This window comes from Schistocerca piceifrons, chromosome X, assembly GCF_021461385.2.
Source record: "Schistocerca piceifrons isolate TAMUIC-IGC-003096 chromosome X, iqSchPice1.1, whole genome shotgun sequence".
Classification (NCBI taxonomy): domain Eukaryota; kingdom Metazoa; phylum Arthropoda; class Insecta; order Orthoptera; family Acrididae; genus Schistocerca; species Schistocerca piceifrons.
The window spans coordinates 82372930-82397938 of NC_060149.1; the positions used below are offsets into that span (position 1 = coordinate 82372930).

The 25009-nt window shown below is 39.0% G+C and overlaps 1 protein-coding gene across 2 annotated transcripts in view; it reads left to right on the forward strand.

Moving 5' to 3' along the window:
• The window catches only part of LOC124721118 (SRSF protein kinase 3-like), a 396756-nt gene that overhangs the window by 257776 nt on the left and 113971 nt on the right, over positions 1 to 25009 (forward strand). For both annotated transcript variants that reach the window (XM_047245935.1, XM_047245934.1), the window contains exon 8: positions 18669 to 19148. In XM_047245935.1, the coding sequence (XP_047101891.1) occupies positions 18669 to 19148 (480 nt within the window). The remainder of the gene's footprint in view (positions 1 to 18668; positions 19149 to 25009) is intronic.

The following is a 25009-nucleotide window of genomic DNA, read 5'->3' on the forward strand; positions in this document are numbered from 1 at the left end:
ACACAGTTTAGAGAAATAATCCATACATCACCAGTCCAGAGTATACAAAATTAAATGCTTGCAGTGTGAAAGACTTTACAAAGGTCAGACTGGAAGAAAACATAGAACAAAATTTAGACAGGATTCCCATCCAAGTAGTCCATCAGCTCTTACTGCACATTTAAAAACTCAAACATTTTCTGAGTAATGTAAATGATCAGATGGAAATGTTTCACAAATGTAAATAAGTAGTAGGGATGAATCTGCTAGAAGAGACTGAAACATTTTGTAAGACAGCCATACAGACAGATATGATATTTAATGAGCAGGTTCATTTGAAATATAAGAGTTGTTTAATTGTTTTGTTGAAGTAGTAGAAATGCTATGATACTTACTGTTCTTGTCAGTAGCTTTTGGGTAAATCATACATCCTTAGTATAAGGATGTTCAGGCCCCTCATTGGTGATAAGACGCACAGTGTGTATCCACTGGACAAGTGGCACATAATTGAAAAAAGTATCATCATGACCTCTCAGTTTTCAAAAGATTCTGGACTAGTTCCCCATTTGGCTCTCTGGGAGGGTGCTGCCAAGTAAGAGGTGGTACTGAGAAAAAGATTGAATAATAAACATTCGGGGCTTGTAGTGTCAGAAGTTTGGACATGGTAGTGAAGCTAAGAAATTCGAAGAGGGAAATAAAAAGACTCAATCTAGATATCGTAGGAGCCAGTGAAGTAAAATGGAAAGAAGACAGGGATTTCTGGTCAGATGAGTATAGGGTAATATAAAGAGCAGCAGAAAATGGTGTAACTGGAGTAGGATTTGTTATAAATAGGGTGGCAGGGCAGTGTGTGAACTACTGTGAACATTTCAGTGACAGGGTTAGTCTCATCAGAATTGACAGCAAACCAACACTGACAATAGTTCAGGTATACGTGCCGATTTTGCAAGTAGATGATGAAGAGATCGAGTAAGTACTTGGGGATACTGAATGGGTAATTAAATATGTAAAGAGAGATGAAACTCTGATAGTCATGGGGGACTGGAATGCAATTGTAGCAGAAGGAGTAGAAGAAACAGTTACAGGAGAATATGGTCTTGGTAGTTAGAATGAGAGAGGATAAAGACTAATTGACTTTTGCAATAAATTTCTACAGAATTACAAGAGGTGGTAGTACACTAGGAAAAGGCCTGGAGATACAGGAAGACTTCAGTTAGATTACATCATAGTCAGGCATAAATTCTGAAATAAGATATCGGATTGTAAGGCATACCCAGGAGCACTTACAGACTCAGATCACAATTTAGTAGTGTTGAAGAGTAGGCTGAAGCTTAAGAGACTAGTCAGGAAGAACTATTGCACAAAGAAATGGGATACAGAAGCACTAAAGAATGTAGAGATGTGCTGGAAGTTCTGTGAGGCTATAGATACTGCTCAGTAGGCAGTTCAGTTGAAGTGGAATGGACATCTCTAAAAAAAGGGCAGTCTAAGAAGTTGGAAAGAAAAACGTAGGTACTAGAAAGGTTACTGTGAAGAAACCATGAATACCAGAAGTAATACTTCAATTGATAGACAAAAGAAGGAAGTACAAAAATGTTCAGGAAAATTCAGGAATATAGAAATACAAATGACTTAGTAATGAAATAAAGAGAAGATATAAAAAAAAAGAATTGTCTGAAGGACTGACTGAGCTTATAGAAAAGTTAAAACAACCTTTAGTGAAATTAAAAGGAGAGGTACTAACATTAAGACTGCAATGGAAACTCCACTGTTAAATGCAGAGGAGATAGTGAGTAGCTGGAAGGAGTAGATTGGAAGCCTATGTGATGGAAAGGACTTCGCTGTTGATGTGATAGAAGAAGAAACAGGAGCTGATAGGGAAGAGATAGGTGATCCAGTATCAGAATCAGAATTTAATAGAGCTTTGGAAGACTTAAGATCAAATAAGGTAGAAGGGATAGATAATATTCAATCATAATTTCTAAAATCATTGGTGAAAGTTGCAACAAAACAACTATTCATGTTTGTGTACAGAATGTTTGAGACTGGTGATATACCATCAGACTTTTGGAAAAATATTGTCTGTACAGTTCCAAACATTGCAATAGCCAACAAGTGTGAGAACTATAATGGAATCAGTTTAGCAGCTCATACATCCAAATTGCCTACAAGAATAATACACAGAAGACTGTAAAACGAGATTGATGATCTGTTGGATGATGATCAGTTTGGCTTTAGGAAAGGGAAATTCACCAGAGAGGCAGTTCTGATGTTATGCTTGTTATTAGAAGCAAGACTGAAGAAAAATCAAGAAATGTTCATAGGATTTGTTGACCTGGAAAAAGCTTTTGACAATTTAAAGTGGTGAAAAATGTTCGAAATTATGAGAAAAATAGGGGTAAGCTTTAGGGGAAGATGAGTGATACACAATATGTGCTAGAACCAAGAGGGAACAATAAGATTGTAAGGCCAAGTACAAAGTGCTCAGATTAAAAAGGGTGCCAGTCAGGGATGTAGTTTTTGGCCTCTACTGTTCAGTCTATATATTGAAGAGGCAACAAGGAAATAAAAGAGAGGTTCAAGAATGGAATTAAAATTCAAGGTGAAAGGATATCAGCGAGAAGATTCACTCACGACGTTGCTATCCTCAGTGAAAGTGAGAGGAATTACAGGATCTATTGAATGGAAGAAAAAGTCTGAGTGCAGAATATGGATTGAGAGGAAATCAAAGAAAGAAAAAGTGATGTGAAGTAGCAGAAATGAGAAACAGTGAAAAACTTAACCTCAAAATTGGTGATAATGAAGTAGATGAAGTTAAGGAATTCTGCTACCTAGGCAGTAAAATATGGGTGGAGCAAGGAGGATATAAAAAGCAGACTAGCACAGACAAAAAGAGCATTCCTGGCCAAGAGAAGTCTGCTACTAGCAAATGTAGGCTCTAATTGAAGGAAGAAATTCCTGAGAATATACGTTTGGACCACAGCATTGTATAGTAGTAAAACATGGACTGCGGGAAAACTGGAACAGAAGAAAATCAAAGCATTTGAGATGTGGTGCTACAAAAGAATGTTGAAAATTAGGTGAACTGATAAGTAAGGAATGAGGAGAGGAAAGGAATATATAGAAAACACGGTCAAGACGAAGGGACAGGATGATACAAAATGTGTTAAGACGTCAGGGAATAACTTCCATCATAATTAGAGGGGGCTATAGGGGGTTAAAACTGTAGAGGAAGTCAGAGATTGGAATACAGCCAGCAAGTAACTGAGGAATAGGCTGCAAGTGCTACATGTAGATGAAAAGGGTGGCACAGGAGAGGAATTTGTGGTGGGCTGCATCAAACCAGACAGAAGACTGATGATTCAAAAAAAGGGATAATTAGATGTAGTAGGGTATATAAAATAATTTTACCCCCACACTAGTAATTGGCTATATTGACTGTTTATTTTTTTGTATCATGAAGATCTAGTTACTTTCCAATTAGCATATCCATTACAGAGCTGTCTGCTTCTCATCGCCATCCCCAAACCCCCATTCTCTTCCCACTCCTCATTCTTGAACATTTTAACCCCCCACCCCTGACAACAAGGTCTGTTCATGTCTCAGCGTCCTTACTTCAGTTGGCTTATAATATAGGTGGTGCAAGTTTTAAGATAATTCTCCATGTCATTTTTATCTTTGTTTTTATATTGGTTTACTTTTTGGCCTTTCTGTTAAGGCACTGTGACCTTATATCATTATGACAGATCACTGCATGGCAGTTGTGATATGTGTTATTCAGGTTGGTCCATTACCATGTGTGTGGGTTACCCTTTACACATTTTTTAAAAATTTTATTATTTATTTATTTTTATCAACTTACTTATACATTTTACTCCGATACTATTATATAAGGTTCATATACATAAGGTATATTACCTCTTCTGTCCCCACTGGGAAAATTTGGTATTTTGTATTACCAGGTGTACCGGTATGAAATGAGCGTTAAGATACAAATGTGTCGATAGGGAACATTTGTTGTGAACGAGCCTTAATTTTTTTTGTTTGGTATGACATTTGTCAAAGATATTTAGTATACATCAAGTCATGGAACAAACATCATCATATGTTTTCATCGTGTTAACAATGTCAAATTTTGTACCAGAAAGTGATGATTTGCGGAAAGTATTAATTTTTTGTTTTCATTTGAAAAAAAGTGTTGCAGAGTCGCATCGAATAATTGTCGAGGCATATGGTGATCATGCTCTATCAAAAGCAACATGCAAAAGATGGTTTCAACGGTTCAGAAATAATGATTTTGATGTAAGAAATGAAGAACGTAGAAGACCACCAAAAACGTTTGAAGATGCCGAATTGCAAGCAATATTGGATGAAGATGGCAGCAATGCTTAATGTTGCACAACAAACAATTTCTGACCATTTGAAAGCTATGGGAAAGATCCAAAAGTGTGGAAAATGGGTGCCACATGAATTGAATGAAAGACAGATGGAAAACCGAAAAACCATTTGTCAAATTTTGCTTCAACGACATGGAAGAAAATCAATTTTGCATCGAATTGTTACTGGCGATGAAAAATGGATTTATTTTAAGGATCCTAAACAGGAAAAATCATGGGTTAATCCGGGGCAACCATCAACATCGACTGCAAAACCAGATCGATTGAGCAAGAAGACAATGCTCTGTGTTTGGTGGGATGAGAGAGGTGTGGTGTATCATGAGCTTCTAAAGCCCGGTGAAACTGTGAATACTAATCACTACAGACAACAAATAATCAATTTGAACCATGCATTGATCGAAAAAAGACCAGAATGTGCCAGAAGACGTGGCAAAGTAATTTTTTTACACGACACTGCACCTGCACACAAAGCAAAACAGGATACAATCAAAACACTTGGCTGGGAGCTGCTACCCCACCCGCAGTATTCACCAGACTTGGCACCTTCCGACTACCATTTATTTTCATCAGTGGGACACGCATTGGCTGAGGACCACTCCGATTCCTATGAAGAAGTCGAAGATTGGGTGTCTGATTGGTTTGCTTCAAAAGACGGACATTTCTATTGGCGTGGTGTCCAAAAATTGCCAGAAAGGTGGTCAAAATGTGTAGAAAGCAATGGTCAGTACTTTGAATAAAATGGTTTTACTTTTCTATTCAAAATTAGTGTTTCATTTTCACAAAAAAAACACTAATTTCATACCAGTACACTTGGTATACTATTAAACAGGATTACTTTGTGATTATTCAAGCTTGTGTGTTATCATGTATGTGTGGTAAATCTTTGTTTTCTTGATAATTTTAATGTTATGTATTATTCTGAAACCATTATATATGGTTCACATTGATAAGGTATATTACCCCTTCATACCCCTCTGGGAAAATATTAGATGTTACACTTAAACTGCTTAATAGGATTTCTTTGTGATGGCTGCATAGTTTATTGCAGTTAATGTGTTTTTGTCTCTGCCATGATGGTTTCCCATCATTATCATTGCAGAACACTGTCTATTAGTTATTTAAGAGCATTAACTAGTTGTAATGATTGAAATTTATTTTATATTTTTTATTTACAGCCACTTCCCAAAAAATACACTACTAAGTTATCCTTTTCCCCATTCAGTACGATGTTCATGTACCTAAACCAGATGACCTTAACTTCCGTGTTTTTTTAAAAATTACGTTTATAAGCTCATTTTCTGTTTATCTGCTGTTCCCATTTAATCTCTCACATTTTGACTCTGTGTACGTACCCCTCTTCAGTACTGTATACAGTATAATTCATGTTTCTCTGTAAACTAGAGGTCATATCCTACATTATTTTAGCCTCACATATGGACATGAAGTAATGCTTTAATTGGCGGGTCTTGTGTACATTGTCTCCAAGGTACCCCTTTTTAAGCTATTGAATTTTAACATTGTGTACCTTGTATTGTTTAAACCTGGTTAGTTTCTTCTTATGGTTAAGTTGATGTAGCTTCTCAGTAATATATTGGGAACATCAATCTTTATCATTTGTTCTCGAGTCCCCTTCTTGGGACATGTACTCACTGTACTCAGAATTTGGCACTTTTGTTTTAAGTATATTTCAAAGACTTTTGTCACAGGTTACTTTTTTTCATGTTATCATCACATAATGCCTGTTAAACAGATAGTACATTGTGCTGTCCATATATAAATTGTAAAATTTTTTATGATTGTGATTTTTGTACAAATGTTACTTATGACTGTACTGTAATTATTGTTGTGTGTCATCTTAAAATTATTTTGGTCTGTCATCTTAAAATTATTTTTGTGTGTCATGATTTATATCAACTATACATGTTTGTAGTGTTATATTCAAGGCTACATGCATGTTGGCTACTCACAGGAGGCCCTAATTACATATGCCTAGTTTGATGCTCATGTGTGCCCGACAAAGGTTGCTGATTTAGGAAAATTACTCTTCTTCTGTATTAATACTCATGAATGTGACAGCTCATGTAATTTTATAGTTCAACATGATTGACTTGTGACTTGCATGAGCCAATTTTTCGAAGTTACATTTTGTGTTTTTCTGTGTTTGTGGTGTCTTACACATTGGCATTTTGTCGTCACTTCTGTTTTTTAACATTGATACTGGTGCCAGATGATGGTCACTGACTGAAACAAGTAACAAATTAATAAAGTGTTCTAATGCAGCCATGTGCCATGAGTTTCCTTTACAGTGTTACGTAGTCTTCTTGTTTCTTTCTTTTCCTTTTCTTTTTGAATCATCGACCTACACATATAAAGATAAGAATGTTTTAGTAGTGAAGTAGAACTTTATGTAAAGACTATTTTAGTTAGAGAGTAATATCTTGCACGAGTAACATTTTAATGTTCTAACAAGTAACCTAACACTTTTTGTTATTTAGCCTCTTTTGTCTGATATAATTTTTATAGGCTTTAGTAACCTAACTGCTAGGTGCAGTAATTATATAACAAGCCATTCACATTAGTAACAAGAGGATGAATATTTTAAGTTTTGTACTGTTTAGTATGCCATTCAAACCCACCCACATTAAATTTTAATATGTTAAACGCTGCCTGGTCTGTCAGACTTTTGTTACTTTCTCCATGCTGCTCCCTGCAGCTCCACAGCTGTATACAGAATTCATGATTAGCTGTTCCAGTAGGATCTGGAGCAGCTACTCATTATCATATCTGATTTTTTTTCATAAACTGGCTATAAATGTTGCATGTTATAATTTTAGGATTATAATAGTTGTTTTTTTATATATAAAGATTATTTCTTTGTTCACCATCTCAGTCACAAGTTCTGTTATTTTTCCTGTTCCTGTTAACATATTACAATTAATAGTTAATCACCACTGACAAACCACTCCTTGTCCAATGATTAGGTTTGCAACCGTGAGGAATGCTGTTGAATGGCCATTCACTAGCAGCTATAGGATGGATTGGGTTAGAATTTGCAGGAGTTTTATGGGTCAGGGGGGCAACCTTTCTCACCCTCCTAAATAATGAAATTATTGGAATGAAAAAATTGTTTTGTGGTGCTAGTGCCTTAGCATTTTTGTCCCTAACCTGCGACGGGACTAGGACAGGCAGTGTTTGCTTTGTGTGGGCAGTATTGGTGGAGGGGATGAATGGAAAGGGGGAGAGGTCACTTCAGGATTAATTTTGTGTGTGTGTGTGTGTGTGTGTGTGTGTGTGTGTGTGTGTGTGTGTACGCGTGCGCGCACACGCATGTGCGTGGGGGGGAGGGGGGGGGGGGAGAGAGAGGGAGAGAGAGAGAGAGAGAGAGAGAGAGAGAGACTAAATGCACTTGGTCATATTCAGCAAGGACACTGGTGAGTGTGCTGTGAGTACTCTAATCTCATCATCTTCATTATTTTACTGCTCTGACCTATCAATTAGATATTGTGTCATATTCACTACAGTTATCATTTCACATTGGATTCACTTAATATAAGAACTGTTACAGAAAACTGATCATGTGAATGAGTGGCAACAGGAACATCATACCATGTTCCTGAAAAAAGTTCTCTGTATTTCCTCAGTCGCACATCATCATCATCATCATTTCTTCAGGTTTGCATCACTCCTTATTATCCTTTTGTAACAAGTCATTTCCTGGCCATATCTGTGTGCCCTTAGTTCCTTTAGCCATTGTTGTAAAGTGTCTATCATTTCCAAGTTGTGGAGTTAATTATGCCCTGTGATTAACAGGATTAATATTCCTATACAGAGAATTTGCAAAGTATTCCTTCTCAGCAAGTCTTGTAGGTTAGTCAGCAGGGAATTTTTTGGTTAAACGAGGCCTTAGATCAGAGCATGGAGCTGTAGGTGGTGGTAGATAAAAGTGCTGGACTTTGTGCTGTTTTTGAGTGATTTTCCATGTTGACTATGAACTGTGTTCTTGTTTTATTGTTATGGTAATTATTAATGACAGTTGTCAATAACCAGTTTAAGACGATGTATTGAACTGTTAATGGTGAACATTCTACAGTCCAGTGGTCAGACTTTGGAGTGTTTCCTGTGAAATTTAGCCCTGTCTTGTGGGTCAAAGCGAGGCTGGCAACTCTTAGTGGCATTGATTTGGTAATGTAGCAGTGCAGACAATTAACCCGAATCTGTCAGTAAACATTACCAATTAAATTTGTGGAGTAATATGTTGTGTGTCATTTGTCTCATGTGCCACATATCATCAAGGATACATGGATTCAGACCATGACAAGTCCAACTTAGCACCCGTCACATAACCTCCAAAGATCAGATAAAAGAAATCCTTCATTTTCTCTGTGTTGTTGTTTCATTTTCGGTGCATTCTATTTTTAATCATCTTGAAACTGAATCTGATTTTTTTAAGACTTTTTGAAGATCACATCATAAGTTTTGAGAAAGTAACATAATATGAACTCAATTTTTGAAAACTTATCTTCTTGTGTTGATGATCTTTTCGTAAAGAGAGAGAGGTCTGCATCAAAGCAGCCTGTTAAATCACTGAATGGGGATATGGTACATACACTCCTGGAAATTGAAATAAGAGCACCGTGAATTCATTGTCCCAGGAAGGGGAAACTTTATTGACACATTCTTGGGGTCATATACATCACATGATCACACTGACAGAACCACAGGCACATAGACACAGGCAACAGAGCATGCACAATGTCGGCACTAGTACAGTGTATATCCACCTTTCGCAGCAATGCAGGCTGCTATTCTCCCATGGAGACAATCGTAGAGATGCTGGATGTAGTCCTGTGGAACGGCTTGCCATGCCATTTCCACCTGGCGCCTCAGTTGGACCAGCGTTCGTGCTGGACGTGCAGACCGCGTGAGACGACGCTTCATCCAGTCCCAAACATGCTCAATGGGGGACAGATCCGGAGATCTTGCTGGCCAGGGTAGTTGACTTACACCTTCTAGAGCACATTGGGTGGCACGGGATACATGCGGACGTGCATTGTCCTGTTGGAACAGCAAGTTCCCTTGCCGGTCTAGGAATGGTAGAACGATGGGTTCGATGACGGTTTGGATGTACCGTGCACTATTCAGTGTCCCCTCGACGATCACCAGTGGTGTACGGCCAGTGTAGGAGATCGCTCCCCACACCATGATGCCGGGTGTTGGCCCTGTGTGCCTCGGTCGTATGCAGTCCTGATTTTGGCGCTCACCTGCACGGCGCCAAACACGCATACGACCATCATTGGCACCAAGGCAGAAGCGACTCTCATCGCTGAAGACGACACGTCTCCATTCCTCCCTCCATTCACGCCTGTCGCGACACCACTGGAGGCGGGCTGCACGATGTTGGGGTGTGAGCGGAAGACGGCCTAACGGTGTGCGGGACCGTAGCCCAGCTTCATGGAGACGGTTGCGAATGGTCCTCGCCGATATCCCAGGAGCAACAGTGTCCCTAATTTGCTGGGAAGTGGCGGTGCGGTCCCCTACGGCACTGCGTAGGATCCTACGGTCTTGGCGTGCATCCGTGCGTCGCTGTGGTCCGGTCCCAGGTCGACGGGCACGTGCACCTTCCGCCGACCACTGGCGACAACATCGATGTACTGTGAAGACCACACGCCCCACGTGTTGAGCAATTCGGCGGTACGTCCACCCGGCCTCCCGCATGCCCACTATACGCCCTCGCTCAAAGTCCGTCAACTGCACATACGGTTCACGTCCACGCTGTCGCGGCATGCTACCAGTGTTAAAGACTGCGATGGAGCTCCGTATGCCACGGCCAACTGGCTGACACTGACGGCGGCGGTGCACAAATGCTGCGCAGCTAGCGCCATTCGACGGCCAACACCGCGGTTCCTGGTGTGTCCGCTGTGCCGTGCGTGTGATCATTGCTTGTACAGCCCTCTCGCAGTGTCCGGAGCAAGTATGGTGGGTCTGACACACCGGTGTCAATGTGTTCTTTTTTCCATTTCCAGGAGTGTATTTTTGTGGAGGTTATTCAGGAGCAGTTTATAGAAAAATAAATCTATTTCCAAGGGTGAATAAAGAAATGTTTGGTTGTGAGAAGCCTTCAGGAAAGCTTGTGTTTCGCCCACTTGAGCTTCTCTTAGGGAAGTTTCACTTGAGCATACCAATTTTTGGTTGTTCTCCTACCAATTGTAGAGTGACTGTAATTGTGTACTCATTTGCAGTGTGAGAAAGTGCACGATGCTTGGCCTAGCCTCCTCACACTTAATACGTTACACTTTGTTTATAAATAAAATTGACATAGGTGTGTTCTGTCACATAATGATACTGAATACCAATTGCCACCTATCCTAGGTTAGTGTGGTTTTACTTACGGAAAAGCTTAATGGTGTGACCTCTTAACTGTAATGTACTGGTAAATGTTGCAGACATTCTGTGAGTGTGTGGCAGCTGTTGATGGACATCTAGAATGACTTGGAATTTTAGAGTAGGCTGTGGAATTGACCACATTTCAGATCTGTGGTTGCCAGTGACCGAATATAGAGTAAGACATGACACTGTTATCTCTTCCACCACTGCAGACATTAGCAAACTGGTAACACTTGGAACAGTATAGTAAGTAATACACTGTTGTTGCTTATCTTTTGTGGAAGTTGAAAAATTCATTTTTAGAGTTCAGTTTACTGATTTTCCTCCACTCACATTTTCTGCTTCATGTCTAAATCTACAGCTACATACATATTCCACAAGCTGCCACACAGTGTGTGGCGAAGGGTACCACTACCACTACTAGTTGTTTCCTTTCTTGCTCCACTCATAGATAGAGCAAGGGAAAAACAACTGTCTATACACTGATGAACCAAAACATTATGACCACCTGCTTAATGACTTGTTTCTCTGTCTTTGGAACAAAATACATCACCGATTCTGCATATCAGGGATCCGACAGTTTGTTCTACATCTACATCTACATCCACATCCACATCCACATCCACATAGATGCTCCACAAGCCACCATAAGGTGCATGGTGGGGGTACCCTGTACCACTACTTGTCATTTCCTTTCCTGTTCCATTCGCAAATAGAGCAAGGGTAAGACGACTGCCTGTACACCTTCGTATTAGCCCTAAATTCTCATATCATATGTACTTGGCCCATATGTGTGGTGTATGTTGGTGGGAGCAGAATTGTTTGGAAGTCACCTTCAAATGCCAGTTCTCTAAATTTTCTCAATAGTGTTTTCTGAAAAGAATGCCGCCTTCCCTCCAGGGATTCCCATTTGAGTTCCTGAAGCATCTCCGTAACACTCACATGTTGTTCAAACATACTGTTAACAACCCAGCAGCCCATCTCTGAATTGCTTCGAAGTCTTTTTTTCAATCCGACCTGGTAAGGATTCCAAACACATGAGCAGTACTCAAGAATAGGTTGCACCAGTGTCCTTTATGCAGCCTCCATTACAGATGAACCGCTCTTTCCTAAAATTCTCCCAATAAACCAAAGTCAACCATTTGCCTTCCCTACCACAGTTCTCACATGCTCGTTCCACCTCATATTGCTTTGCAACGTAACACCCAGATATTTAAACAGCTTGACTGTATCAAACTGGATACTAGTAATACTGTATCTGAACATTACAGGTTTGTTCTTCCTACTCATCCTCAATGACTTACATTTTTCCACATTCAGGGCTAGCTGCCATTCATCACACCATCTGGAAAGTTTCTCTAAGTCATCTTCTAATTTCCTTCAGTCACTCAACTTTGACACCTTACTGTACAGCATTTGGGAGGACGACGGTTCAATCCCGTCTCTGGCCATCCTGATTTAGGTTTTCCGTGATTTCCCTAAATCGTTTCAGGCAAATGCCGGGATGGTTCCTTTGAAAGGGCACGGCCGATTCCCTTCCCAATCCTTCCCTAATCCGAGCTTGTGCTCCATCTCTAATGACCTCGTTGTCGACGGGACGTTAAACACTAACCACCACCACCACCACCACCTTACTGTACACCGTGGCATCATTAGGAAACAACTGCAGACTGCTGCCCACCGTGTCTGCCAAATCATTTATGTATATAGAGAACAACAGCGGTGCCATCACGCTTCCCTGGGGCACTCCTGACAGTACCCTTGTCTCTGAAGATTACTCGCCATCAAGGACAGCATACTGGGTTCTATTATTTAAGAAATCTTTGAGCCACTCACTTATCTGTGAACTTATTCCATATGCTCATAGCTTTATTAACAGCCTTCAGTGGGGTACCGTGTCAAAGGCTTTTCAGAAATATAGAAATATGGAATCTGCCTGTTGCTCTTCACCCTTCATCCATAGTTCTCAGTACATCATGTGAGAAAAGGGCAAGCTGAGTTTCGCATGAGTGATGCTTTCTAAAACCATGCTGATTTTTGGACATAAGCTGCTTAGCCTCAATAAAGTTTATTATATTCAATCTGAGAATGTGTTCAAGGATTCTGCCGCAAACAGAAGTAATGTAATTTTGCAGGTCCGTTCTTTTACTTTTCTTGTATACTGGATTCACCTGCACTTTTTTCCAGTCACTCGGGACTTTTTGCTGGGTGAGAGATTCACGATAAGTGCAACCTTTCTAAAATAGAACTGGGATTCCATCCGGACCTCGTGATTTATTTGTTTTCAAATCTTTCAGCTGCTTGTCTATGCCAGGTCTGCTTATTTCTATGTCGTCCATACAGGAGTCTGCCCTATGGTCAAATGATGATATGTTTGTACGGTTGTTGGTAGGTTTATGGAGGTATGCGGTGTTAATGTCTATACACAGACCGTGTAATTTGTGTAAATAATGGACTGGTGATTTATGTATATGGTGATAGTGCTCGATAGTGACCCAGATGGGTTCCATAGGATTTACATCAGGCAAATTTGGTCACTGAGCCATCGACATTAGTTCACTATAATGTCTCTAAAACCACTGTAGCACAGTTCTGGCTCTGAGACACAGCCAGTTACGCTACTGAAAGATGACATCAAGCAGGAAGGGACGCATGTGGTTTGCAACTCAGTGTGTCTTCAATTACTACCATAGTTCCCATGCCAGTGCAGGAGAATATCTCCCATAACATACTGCTGCTCCCAGCAGCCTGCATCCATGGTACACTGCATGTTTCAAGCCACTGTTCACCTCTGTGATAGCATTTGTAGAGAAGACCGTTGACCTAGTGCAGCAAAAATATGATTCACCTGAAGGTCTGACACGTTTCCATTGACTGACAGTTGAATCCCGATGGTCCCGTGCCCACTGTAATCATAATTGATGATGTCGTTTGGTCAACATGTGGACATGTAGGGATGGTCTGCTGCGGAGCTCCATGTTCAACGATGTATGATGGATGAACAATGTACTCTGAATCACTTGGGTGTGCACCAGCAGTGTGCTCTTTCAGCAGAGATGCCACAGATCATCATCTATCCTACTTTACAGAGCAGATGAGCCTCCAAACCCCACATTCTGTGAAGAGTCATGGATGTCCAACCGTTTAGCACCTAGGGGTAGTTTCACTGTCTTTTTACTTCTTTTTGTAGATGCTCACAATGGTAGTATGTTAACATTCAGCTAGCTTCACTGTTTTCGAGATGCTCGTTCACCAGCTCTGCATAATAATAAGCCCTTTGTCAAAGTTGCTTATGTCAGTGGATTTCCCCATTTGCAGCCCATACCTTTGCTAGGGTGACCCCCTGTCCGTGTCTGCTCTGCTTATGTAGTTTTGTTAATGTGTCACATGCCCACAGTGCCACCAGGTGGCATCCAAAATTACGATGGGCAAGTAGTCATACTGTTTTGGCTTACCAGCGTATACCTACATATGAGCTGTAATTTCTCATGTGTTGTCTTTGTTGTCCTTACACAGAATGTATGTTGGCAGCTATAGGATCGTTCTGCAGTCAGCTTCAGATGCCAGTTCTCTAAATTTTCTCAATAGTGTTCCTCGTAAAGAATGTCGCCTTCCCATCACAGATCCCCATTAGAGTTTCTGAAGCACCTCCGTAACACTTGCATGTTGTTCAGATCTATCAGTACCAAATCTAGCAGCCCGCCCCTGAATTGCTGTAATGTCTTTCTTTAATCTGACCTGATGTGGATCCTAAACACTCGATCAATACTCAAGAATAGACTGCACTAGCATCCTATATGTGGTCTCCTTTTTAGGTGAACCACACTTTCCCAAAATTCTCACAGTAAATTGAAGTCAATCATTCGGCTTCCCTACCACAATCCTCATTTCTCACATGCTCATTCCATTTCATATTGCTTTGCAGTGTTAAACCCAGATATTTAAATGATATGACTGTGTCAAGCAGGACACTACTAATGTTGTATCCAAAAATTATTAGTTTGTTTTTCCTACTCATCCACATTAACTTAAATTTTTTCTACATTTAGAGCTACTGCCATTCATCACGCAACTAGAAATTTTCTCGAAGTCATTTTGTATTCTCCTACAGTCACTCATCTTTGACACCTTCCCATCTGCAAACAACTGCTGACTGCTGCCCCTCTGTCCACCTTACCATTTATGTGTATAGAAAACAATAGGACTACTATCACACTTCCCTGGGGCACTCCTGACAGTATCCTCATCTCTGATGAACACTAGCCATCGAGGACTACATACTGGGTTCTGTTACTTCAGAAATCTTGGAGTCACTCACATGTCTGTGAACCTATTCCATATGCTCGTCCCTTCATTGACAGTCTGCAGTGGTGTACCGTGTCAAATGCTTTTCAGAAATCTAGACATGTGGAATCTTCATGCTGCCCTTCATCCATAGTTTGCAGTATATCATGTGAGGCTGGCCGAAATGGCCGTGCGGTTCTGGGCGCTACAGTCTGGAGCCGAGCGACCGCTACGGTCGCAGGTTCGAATCCTGCCTTGGGCATGGATGTGTGTGATGTCCTTAGGTTAGTTAGGTTTAATTAGTTCTAAGTTCTAGGCGACTTATGATGTCAGAAGTTAAGTCGCATAGTGCTCAGAGCCATTTGAACCATTTTTTATCATGTGAGACAACAGCAAGCAGAGTTTCACATGAGTGATGCTTTCGAAAACCATGCTGATTCAGGGACAGAAGTTCATCGGTCTCTAGGAAATTTATTACATCCAAATTCAGAACATGTTCCAGAATTCTGCAGCAAACCAGTGTTAAGGATATTGGTCTGTAATTTTTAAAATGTGTTCTTTTACCCTTCTTACATATAGGAGTCACCTGAACTATTTTCCACTCACTAGGGACATTGCACTGGGCAAGAGATTCACGATAAATGTGAGCTAAGTATGGGGCCAATGCCATAGAGTACTCTTTGTGAAAGTGAACAGGGATTCCTTCCAGACCTGGTGACTTATTTGTTTTCAACTCTTTCAGTTGTTTCTCTACAATAGGGATGCACTATTTCTTCTGTCTGTAGGCCATTTTGCAGATAGTTTTGTTAACATTAATAATGATAAGATCGGAAATGCTGAATATTTATTTTACTTCACTCTTATAGCTGTAGTCTCTGAGGGTGACACTCCATTTTTACCCTTACTATTATTTTTTCCTGACAAAATTTGTTGACATATTAAAGTTTCTTTCTCTTTTCTTATGTTCTGTTGTATTGGGGTAAATGTAAATTTAAGACATGTTTAATATTTATTCCTTACCTTTAATGTGCATCCTCTTGTAATGTGGATTGTATGTTTTCTGCCCACTGCTTGTTCATAACTGTTCGAATTTCAGATGGCTCATTAGTCTGCATTCATCCAACTTTTGTAGGTCAATTCCCGTATTAAATCGGACAATAAGTATGTGTTTTTTTCTTTTGAATATCTGAAATAATCATACTATTGCTCCGCTTGTAGAAGACAAGTTCATATAAATGGTCACTAGAGGATTCTCATGAGCTGTGACATCACTGTGATTTTAAAAATGTTTAGTTGATATTCTTAAAAAAAAAAAAGTTGTGAAAATATGGAAATGTCAAAGTAAGGTTTTTATTGTATTTTCCAATTTTTGTAAAGGCCTAACTCAACAACAGTGGCTGGAATTATTCAACTTTTGGTAATAGCTGGATTGTACCAGTTTGTGTGAGGAAAGGCTCAAAGACCTTAACAGGTGCCACAGCTTGGATTTATTTGTACAAATCGTGAAATGAGTATCAGATGTTCTGAGAGAAAATGAAACTGACAAAATTAGTTCTTGCACATAGAACATCTGAGAAAGTTGTCGTTTGTTTCTGTGGTTGCACTGGACGTGCTGTGACCATTGCTTGCAGGAACAGTTAATGCTGAACAGTATGTGACAATTTGTCTGCTACGAGTCATTAACGAAATTGTGAAAAACAGGGAAAGGCAGGTAATTATTTATCGTGACAGTGCCAGCTGTCATTTGGCATGTCAAAAAGTTGGTTCTTTGACAGAGAAAAATGCAGAATGATTGTCTCTTTTCCCTGATTAATCTGGTTTATCACCTTAAGACGACTCCTTGTTGGATCTGGTTAAAAAAAAAAAAAAAATGCAGGGATGATGATTTTTCACCACTATGAGAAGCTGTACAATCCTAGCCTTGTTGATGTACCAGTATCAACATTGCAGTGGAAAAAAATTGTCCAGATTTGGTTTGAATATGTTTAGAAATGTATAAATTTTGAAGGCAAATGTTCTGAGAAACCATAAAATGATTTGTACTGAAAAGTGTTTCCCTTTCATTGTTTTTGCAAGTACTTGTAAGTCTCTCCTCATAATGGCATTAATTTATTATGCTTTGATTACGCCACGAACAGCTGACATGCAGGTATCACTTGGATACGGACTGACCTGTCTCCAGAATGTTAAGTATTTCATGAAGGAGGAGGCTATCATGAAATGAGCAAACCATATTTGGTTTGAGTACATTTTATAAATTTTAAGACAGTGGTTTATATTATGTCAGACCTCCTTAGATGTGGACAGTCTGATTCAATCAATGGATGGTCTTGCGGTGAAGGCACTTATATGCTCATTCTAGCCTTAGGGGTTCACACTTTATTGGATCTCAGTTATCCTATTTTATGAGGCCATTGGCATGAAGTGAAAGAATCTTAATTCTGTAAATCATTCAGTTGCCAGAACTGTGATGTGACTGCGACATCTGATTTGGGTTGAATGAGGATTGTGAAACAGTTTCTATCATTAAAGACACAGCAGTTGACGAATTTACTTTACTGTGAATTATTCAGGCAATACTGCAGTATTTTTAAGTTAGTTTGAATAATACAGTGGAAAATAGAGGATGTAATAATGACAGTATTGTGAAAAGGATAGATTGCTACCCGTCACATAGTGGAAACGTTGAGTCTCAGACAGGCACAACAAACTTATTACTGGAGACATGTGCACATGGCGGGGTTTGGAAGGCAACATGTAGAATGCAGGAAAGAAGAGAGAGAAAAGGATGGAGACTGGGTAATGTAGTCTTCTAATGCTCCTCTTCTTTCCTCTTCTTTCCACCTTCCAAACTGCACTGCATGCTCATGTGTTACTAGTCTGTCGGTTGTACCTGTCTGCGACTCAACATCTCTGCTGTATGGTGAGTAACAATCTATCTTTTTCACAGTATTAGTTTGAATAAATTGTGACATAGCCATTTATGTTCTGTAACAATAGACCAGGGTTAATTTTGTTCTCATCTGACCACTGCAAAATTTTACTGTTGATCTTCAGAAATTTTTGTCTGATGAAATTTATTTATTTTACCTTTTTATTTTACTGACACTGTATTTGCTGAAATATAAACAGTGAAGAGAAGGCACACAGCAGAACTGGGTGTGTTAATGAAATGCAGTTCTTTGGGCTTATTTCTCAATTATGAAGCATAAATAATGTGGTACTGGGTAAGTTTCAGGAGTAAAGATTACCAGTTGCTGTATAGTCAAGGCGCTGAGGTGTTGACAAGCACAGAAGCAACTTTGAAAAGGTTACTGAACTCTTGCTATTGGACAATGTCCTGGAAAACTAGTGTGCAAGGCCCCCCCCCCCCTACACACACACACACACACACACACACACACACACACACACTCACTCTTCCCTGCATTATTCCAACTGACAGAGTTTTCCCTGCAGGGGAAGATTATTTTAGTAATAGCTTCATTTGTTTTACCATCTCATACATGTACTGTATATAATCTTTACTTTGACTAATATATAAATTGTTGTTGACTAACCTGAATGTGTGGGAGCAACATTAACTTGTTTTATGATATTAACACAAATTTAACTTTTTTTCAGTGAGTGCTGCTCCCAAGGAATTTCAAGCACAGAGCCCTAACACGGCTGTGAAAATTTCCAAAAATAAGAGGAAGAAAATGAAGAAAAAAGCTCGAAGGCAGGCAGAATTGGAGAGGGAAATAGAAAAGTATGAATTAATAGAAAACAAGTCTGTTGACAAGAGTGCTGGATATGTTGAACTGGAGGGTGATAGCAATGGGCATAGTGCTAATGAATGTGAAGAAGAACTAACTGCAATTCAGGAGACATCTGTGGACGATGTTGTTACGAGTTTGTCACAGTTGACTCTCGAAGATAGGATATCACCAGCTCGGTCAAATATTATGATAGTGGAAGACTGTGCTATTCTTGATCCCAGGCGAGCTGTTGTCACTGAGGTACCATGTCCTGAACCTCAAGTGAAACAGCCTTCGTATCCTGAGGAGCCCTCGAACTTGACAGCTGAGAAGCCGGTGGAAGGGTGTGCTGATCAGAAGACAAGTAAGTTCTCTCTTCTAGATATCAGCATTATGATACATAATGCAACTACTCTGGAAAAATGTGCAACTTATTGCAGAAAGAAACAGGTCATTACTGCTAAAACATCAAGTTAAGCTGTTCTTAATACAAAAAATTACATAATGTTATAAAATGTAATGTGAGGCAGATATTTAACAGAAAGGCTGTGGTTATTATTATTATTATTATTATTATTATTATTATTATTATCATCATCCTCATCATCATCATAAATAATTCTGGCCATATTGCCTTTCAATGTTGGCACATTGCTCGGAAAATTTCAGTGTAAACGTTACCAATTGTTATATCATTGTACTCATCTCTTCAAGAGCTTTCAGATGGCATTAGAATGTATATTGCTCCATTAAAAAACCACACTTGCTGCAGCTTGGTTCATACACGAGTCAAGAGGATTAAATGTACGACAAAATTATACCTCTTCATGCTTTCATTTGCAACTAACAAATTGTTACACAAAGATAATGAACTGAAAAATATGGACAGCCCACTGCTAGGAAATGAGATTCAAATGAGCATTTGCCCACTGTCATTGTATTTGTGACAGCACAATGAATAATACCAGTTTTGGTGTTTCAGAAAAGATCAAAGGCTGATGCACAGCTCGGGTATTTCATACCCTGGAGTGCTAGTTTTCTGAATGTAAATTAGAGCAATATTTTAAATGTAAAATGGAGAAAATGTCCTCAAAATTACATAATTTTATTTCCAAATTGTGTCTACTTTTTACGTAACTTTTGATTGTTCGAAATATTGTTGCTGTAGATTTGCATAAGGCCCTTCTATTTCAGATGGCACTGATACATACTGCTTTGAATATTTTTATACGTCTCAAAAGAAGAGAGTTTTTATCAATACAGTAAATAAAAGTTTCATGAATAAAAAAAAATTAACTGTTCAGATCCAGTATCTCTTTGAACCCTTAGATATGGATAAAAAGAAAATCTGGAGGTGAGCACATACCCTGGGATATGAACACTGCTCCCTTCCCATAAAAAATGGAGGCTCGATATTTTCTACGATTTTCTATCAGACACCATGGTATGCTAACTCTGGACCATCTCAAAGGTCGTAGGTAGTGATGTCCTTGAACATCATTGTACCTACAGAGATCTCATGTCCTCACCTTTGAATGCAAAGGTGGGCTACCTCTCAAGGCTCTCTGATTATTGAACATGTTTCTTTATGCGAAGCTGTCACCAACAACTTGCATAAAAGCAAGCTGTAACACTACATATTAAAATAGGTTGCCACCCTAATTAGGCATTCTTGTGTGAAGCAAAATGATAAAGCAGAAGGCAGTGCTAAGGTGAACTTAATCTTCCTTGACACACCCACTAAAGTCTTTCTTTATATCTGTTCACACTACAACACGGTTACCTAACCTTGCAGATAAATGTGCTACTAACTAGTAAGTCAGATAAGCAAATGGCCAATGAGATAGTAAACAGCAATATATTCCTCTCAACAACACATACCTTAAATGAACTAGATGCAACAGTTTATAAAACCAAATACCAACACACATGAAACTAGTAGCAGTACTGAACAGGGAAAAGCTTGAAATGAAATGATTCTGAATTTTAATCAGGGGTCTGCTAATGATCATACTCCGTTACTTCATTGCTTAGCACAGGGTCTGTATGCCTATGCACTGTGCATTAACCAACTTGCATTAGAATAGATAACACAGTAAACGGTTCTTTCCTAAACTCAATTTGAAGCAATTAAACAGAATGCAAATCTAACTACACTGGTTCTGAAGGAGCCTTTGCATTGCTCATTAACTAAGTAGCCTAGTACATGAGGACCCTTAAACTTTCATGGTTTGAAGAACCATGCTCATTAAGAAAACTACACCAGTATGTATGAGAAATTGTAAGTATTCTTATTATTAATTAAGTGAGCACAAAAAACTATAACTCTTTAAATAACAATTTTCTTTCATAAGCAGTCTTTTGACCTAATCAAAAGTGTAATTGCCTGCACAAATGACAACACAACATTAAATTGAAGTTCAACCACTTTCTCATAATAAATTAGGACATGTGGAATTAAATTCATTATGATAGGATTTCTGTCCAGGTTTGTGATTTGGTAGAATCATGGGTGTAAGATAGTTTTTCTAGTAACACCATGATTATTATTAAAATAAACAAAATTTTGCAAATACCTGGTCCATTTACAGAGTGCCAAATATAAACAATTTAGTGGAAGGCTGGTGGGACTGGTGGCGTAATTTTGCAGCGGCTATTAACCTAGCAGTGGTGCAGTCATAGCAGTGCTGTTGGACTCTGCCTGTTACATATCTTCGTGGTGTTGGAATTATATTTATAGGGCCAGAAACTATGCCCTGATAATGATACCACCAAATGCAGCATCCAAGGCCCATAACTACTGCCCATAAGCTCGTCTGGCCTCAAAACTCCAGGAATATGAGCCACAATGATCCGCTACTGCTAGCGAGAAGTTAACCACAGCTCTGCTCAGCCCAGACTCCTTGCTCATCACGAAGGACGAGTTGCCACTTGCGCACCAGCCACACCTTTTCGATTCCGCCACGCTACTTCTGTAGCTTGCAGGGCTTCACCACGTCTTTTACAGTTAACCGTATGTTCCTAAATTATGGAACAAGCCATTTATAGTATATTATATAACAATCACTTCAGTACTTATTTAAATTCACAAGCACAATTTAAACAACATCGTTCAAAAGTTCATGCAACTGAAATATGTAAGCATAGTAGAAGAATTTCCTTGCTAGATACAGCACACTGTATAAGGAACACTACAAACTGACATAGAATTATTGATGCAGATACAAAATAAGTCAAAAATAGTTATTACAAACAGACAAAACAAAAATATTTCTTGCACCATGCGCAATACGTGAACAAAATCTCTCTGCATTGACATGTTTTCTGGTACATTGTTCATGGGAAACAAATCTGATTCACATTACTAAAAGCACATCTATCAGATATCAGTTTGGGTGTGTGCTAAGGTAGAAAAGCATATCTTGAAAGACAGGCGTGGATACTGGTTATGGACCAACACCCGAATTTTGGTATTGTCCACCCTATCTTGTAATTCTCTGCTCTGCTGCTGTGTCGCATGATTTTGAAGTCATGCAATGAAATTCTTTATGTGTCAGAAAAAGTAAACATCCCTCAGTTGACAAAAATAGGCACATTTCATTGATTTCACAGTGGAGATCAGATCATCATCATCATCTCTACGAAATTCCTATCGTAGCACATCATTTATCATGATGAAGATAACTTTCAATACATTGTATACACTTATCAAATAAGTAATCAAATTATTAATCACACCTCCTAATGTTTTACCGAAAAAAAGGCAAATAAAGGTATTCCTGTTATCAGGATATTATCAGATATGTTAAAAAAATATATTAAATGGAAAAGAAGTCATGACCAAGAATCAAACACAGACCAGCGGTTTGGTAGTCTAATGTCTTGGAAACCCGACCACTGACCTCACTCTACTAGACTCATAGAATGACAGGTACTCTAGCTACAGAATGAAAACACAGAAACATAACTAACTCTTAACATCATTGATTTTGGACTGTATATTATGTTTATCAATAAAAAATCTTTGTTTTTAGACAATCTTTCGATGTGTGTGTAGCATTGAAAATAAGGTTTCCTATCATCAACTTTGATTTTTTTTAAAACTAGGGAGTGTCTAGCATTGAAAATAAGGTTTTCTATCATCAACTTCGATTTTTTTTTTTTAACTAGGCAGTGTCTAGCAAAAAGCGAAAACACTTATCTTTTTATTTTCATTATAGACCATCCTTGCAAAACTTGATCAAAATCTGTGACCCACAGGTCAGACCCTCCCCTTGTTAGATGCTCTTCAAATTTTTTAGGAAGAAAATGGGAATTTTTATCTAGATAGAAGATACATTGGCTGTCTGAGGTGTCAAAGCAGATCGTCCTTCATGTTTTAAGAGGGCTGGAGTCTTGCATAAACCAACTTGCACAAGTTCGGATTCAATAATGCTATCAAGTCTTGAAATCAGTATTTTTCTGGTCAGGTTTCTCAAGTTAAATCTGCCAGTAAGTATTCTGTATCTGTATTCCAAAAATATTTACTCTTTTCAAACAGTCAAAGTTGTCATTGATTCAGTGCAATAGACAGACATTGGTTTTAGTGAAGATGTTCTGTTGCTGGTAGATGATTCAGAAACTCCATACCCACCTTTCTTGTACAGGAGGAGGAGAGGACAAGGGCATATCCGATTGTTGAATGATTCCATTTCGCATCGTGTCCACGACCTTGTCACTCAATTGGGACATTCTGTGTGATCTGTACTGTGAATGCAGTGTTCCACTTTGCTTCATGTAGTTTGCTTTATCTTCACTCCATATTTGTATTCATCTAAAAGCTGGCACAGAAAAGCCAGTACTTCATCTTGGTCAGACCAGTACTTACAGGTAGATAGATAATTGCTTGCTGTGGAGTGCTGGAGTATTGCACACTTAAGAGTGAATTATGACAGCCATGTCAGTGTGTCATGTACTTTTACCTTGGCTACTTGTGGTACTTATGGCCATTGAACAGTTTTAAATAAGTGTGGTGTTGAATGAAACTTGTTTATTGAAATGGAATATAGTTTCCCTGTTTTAATAACTGATCAGATCAATCACTGTTCAGGAGCTTGTTGAGCTTATTTGTGATGCTGGAGCCCTTGTTTTTCCACGGTCTATAATGGATTTTAATGCCTGCATGAAATTCCATTGGTAAATGACATAAATACATCCTACAATAACAGAAGCACCTAAGGACTGTAGTCCTTGCCAATCATCTGGACAAAACAGGCTCTAGTTGGTTCTTCATGTTTTCCATTCTTTGTGATTTCCAGCATGTTGCCAAATGTTGTCCATAGATACTTCTATCTGTCCCGGTAATCATTCCAGTATTTCCATACAACTGTATTACAATTTATTTTTATGTTCAGTCAGGCGCGGCTCGTGGTTTCTATACGGGGGAAGGCTGTGGCATTTATTGATCAGAGCCAACATAGACCTCGGGTTACGCTACAGATTAGTCTGACGTAAACAACTAAGAATTCAGGGGGAGGGGGTGGGCAGATCACGCTCTACCCATAATTTTACGTACTGTATCTTCTATAATCAGGTATTAAATATCATTAGAAGCTAACTTCGTGTTAAAATCTTTGGTTAGTGTTTTTATACGTCATTATTGCATTTTCTGACACTTTGCAGCAAATCATATGAAAAGACGCGTTTCGGAGAGATCTTTAATGTGGGTCTGGAAGCACCAAGTTCTTTCACTTTCATCCTATGGCCGTGTTCCAAGTTTTTACCTATTAATTTGCACACTGAATTCATATTGCGCTTGTTTCACACTCGCGGTATGTTGCAGGTATTCACCAGCAAGTAAAACTCACTAAAATCCTGCAAAATATACTCCGAAAAAGAAACTTGCTAATATCACATGGTATCAACAAAAGCAGTCAGCATCAGCATTCAGCAAGCAAGGAAGGTAAAGTAACGGGACAAATTTCGCGCGTTTTGTCCTCTAACCACTTATGAAACTCTCGCTAGATGGCAGTACTGGTACGTTACTGTAGTGTAGTGCACTCTGGCGGGATATTTGCAAACTTATTCTAAATGTGGATAAAATAGCCAATAGCAGAAACAAAACAACTATGTAAAACATTATCAAAACAATAATACTAAATGTCGATTAATGACGCATCGAAGCGTAGTAGAGATATGCAGAGACAGAGATTGGATAGCGAAGTTTTGGCCACTCTACATTCCTTT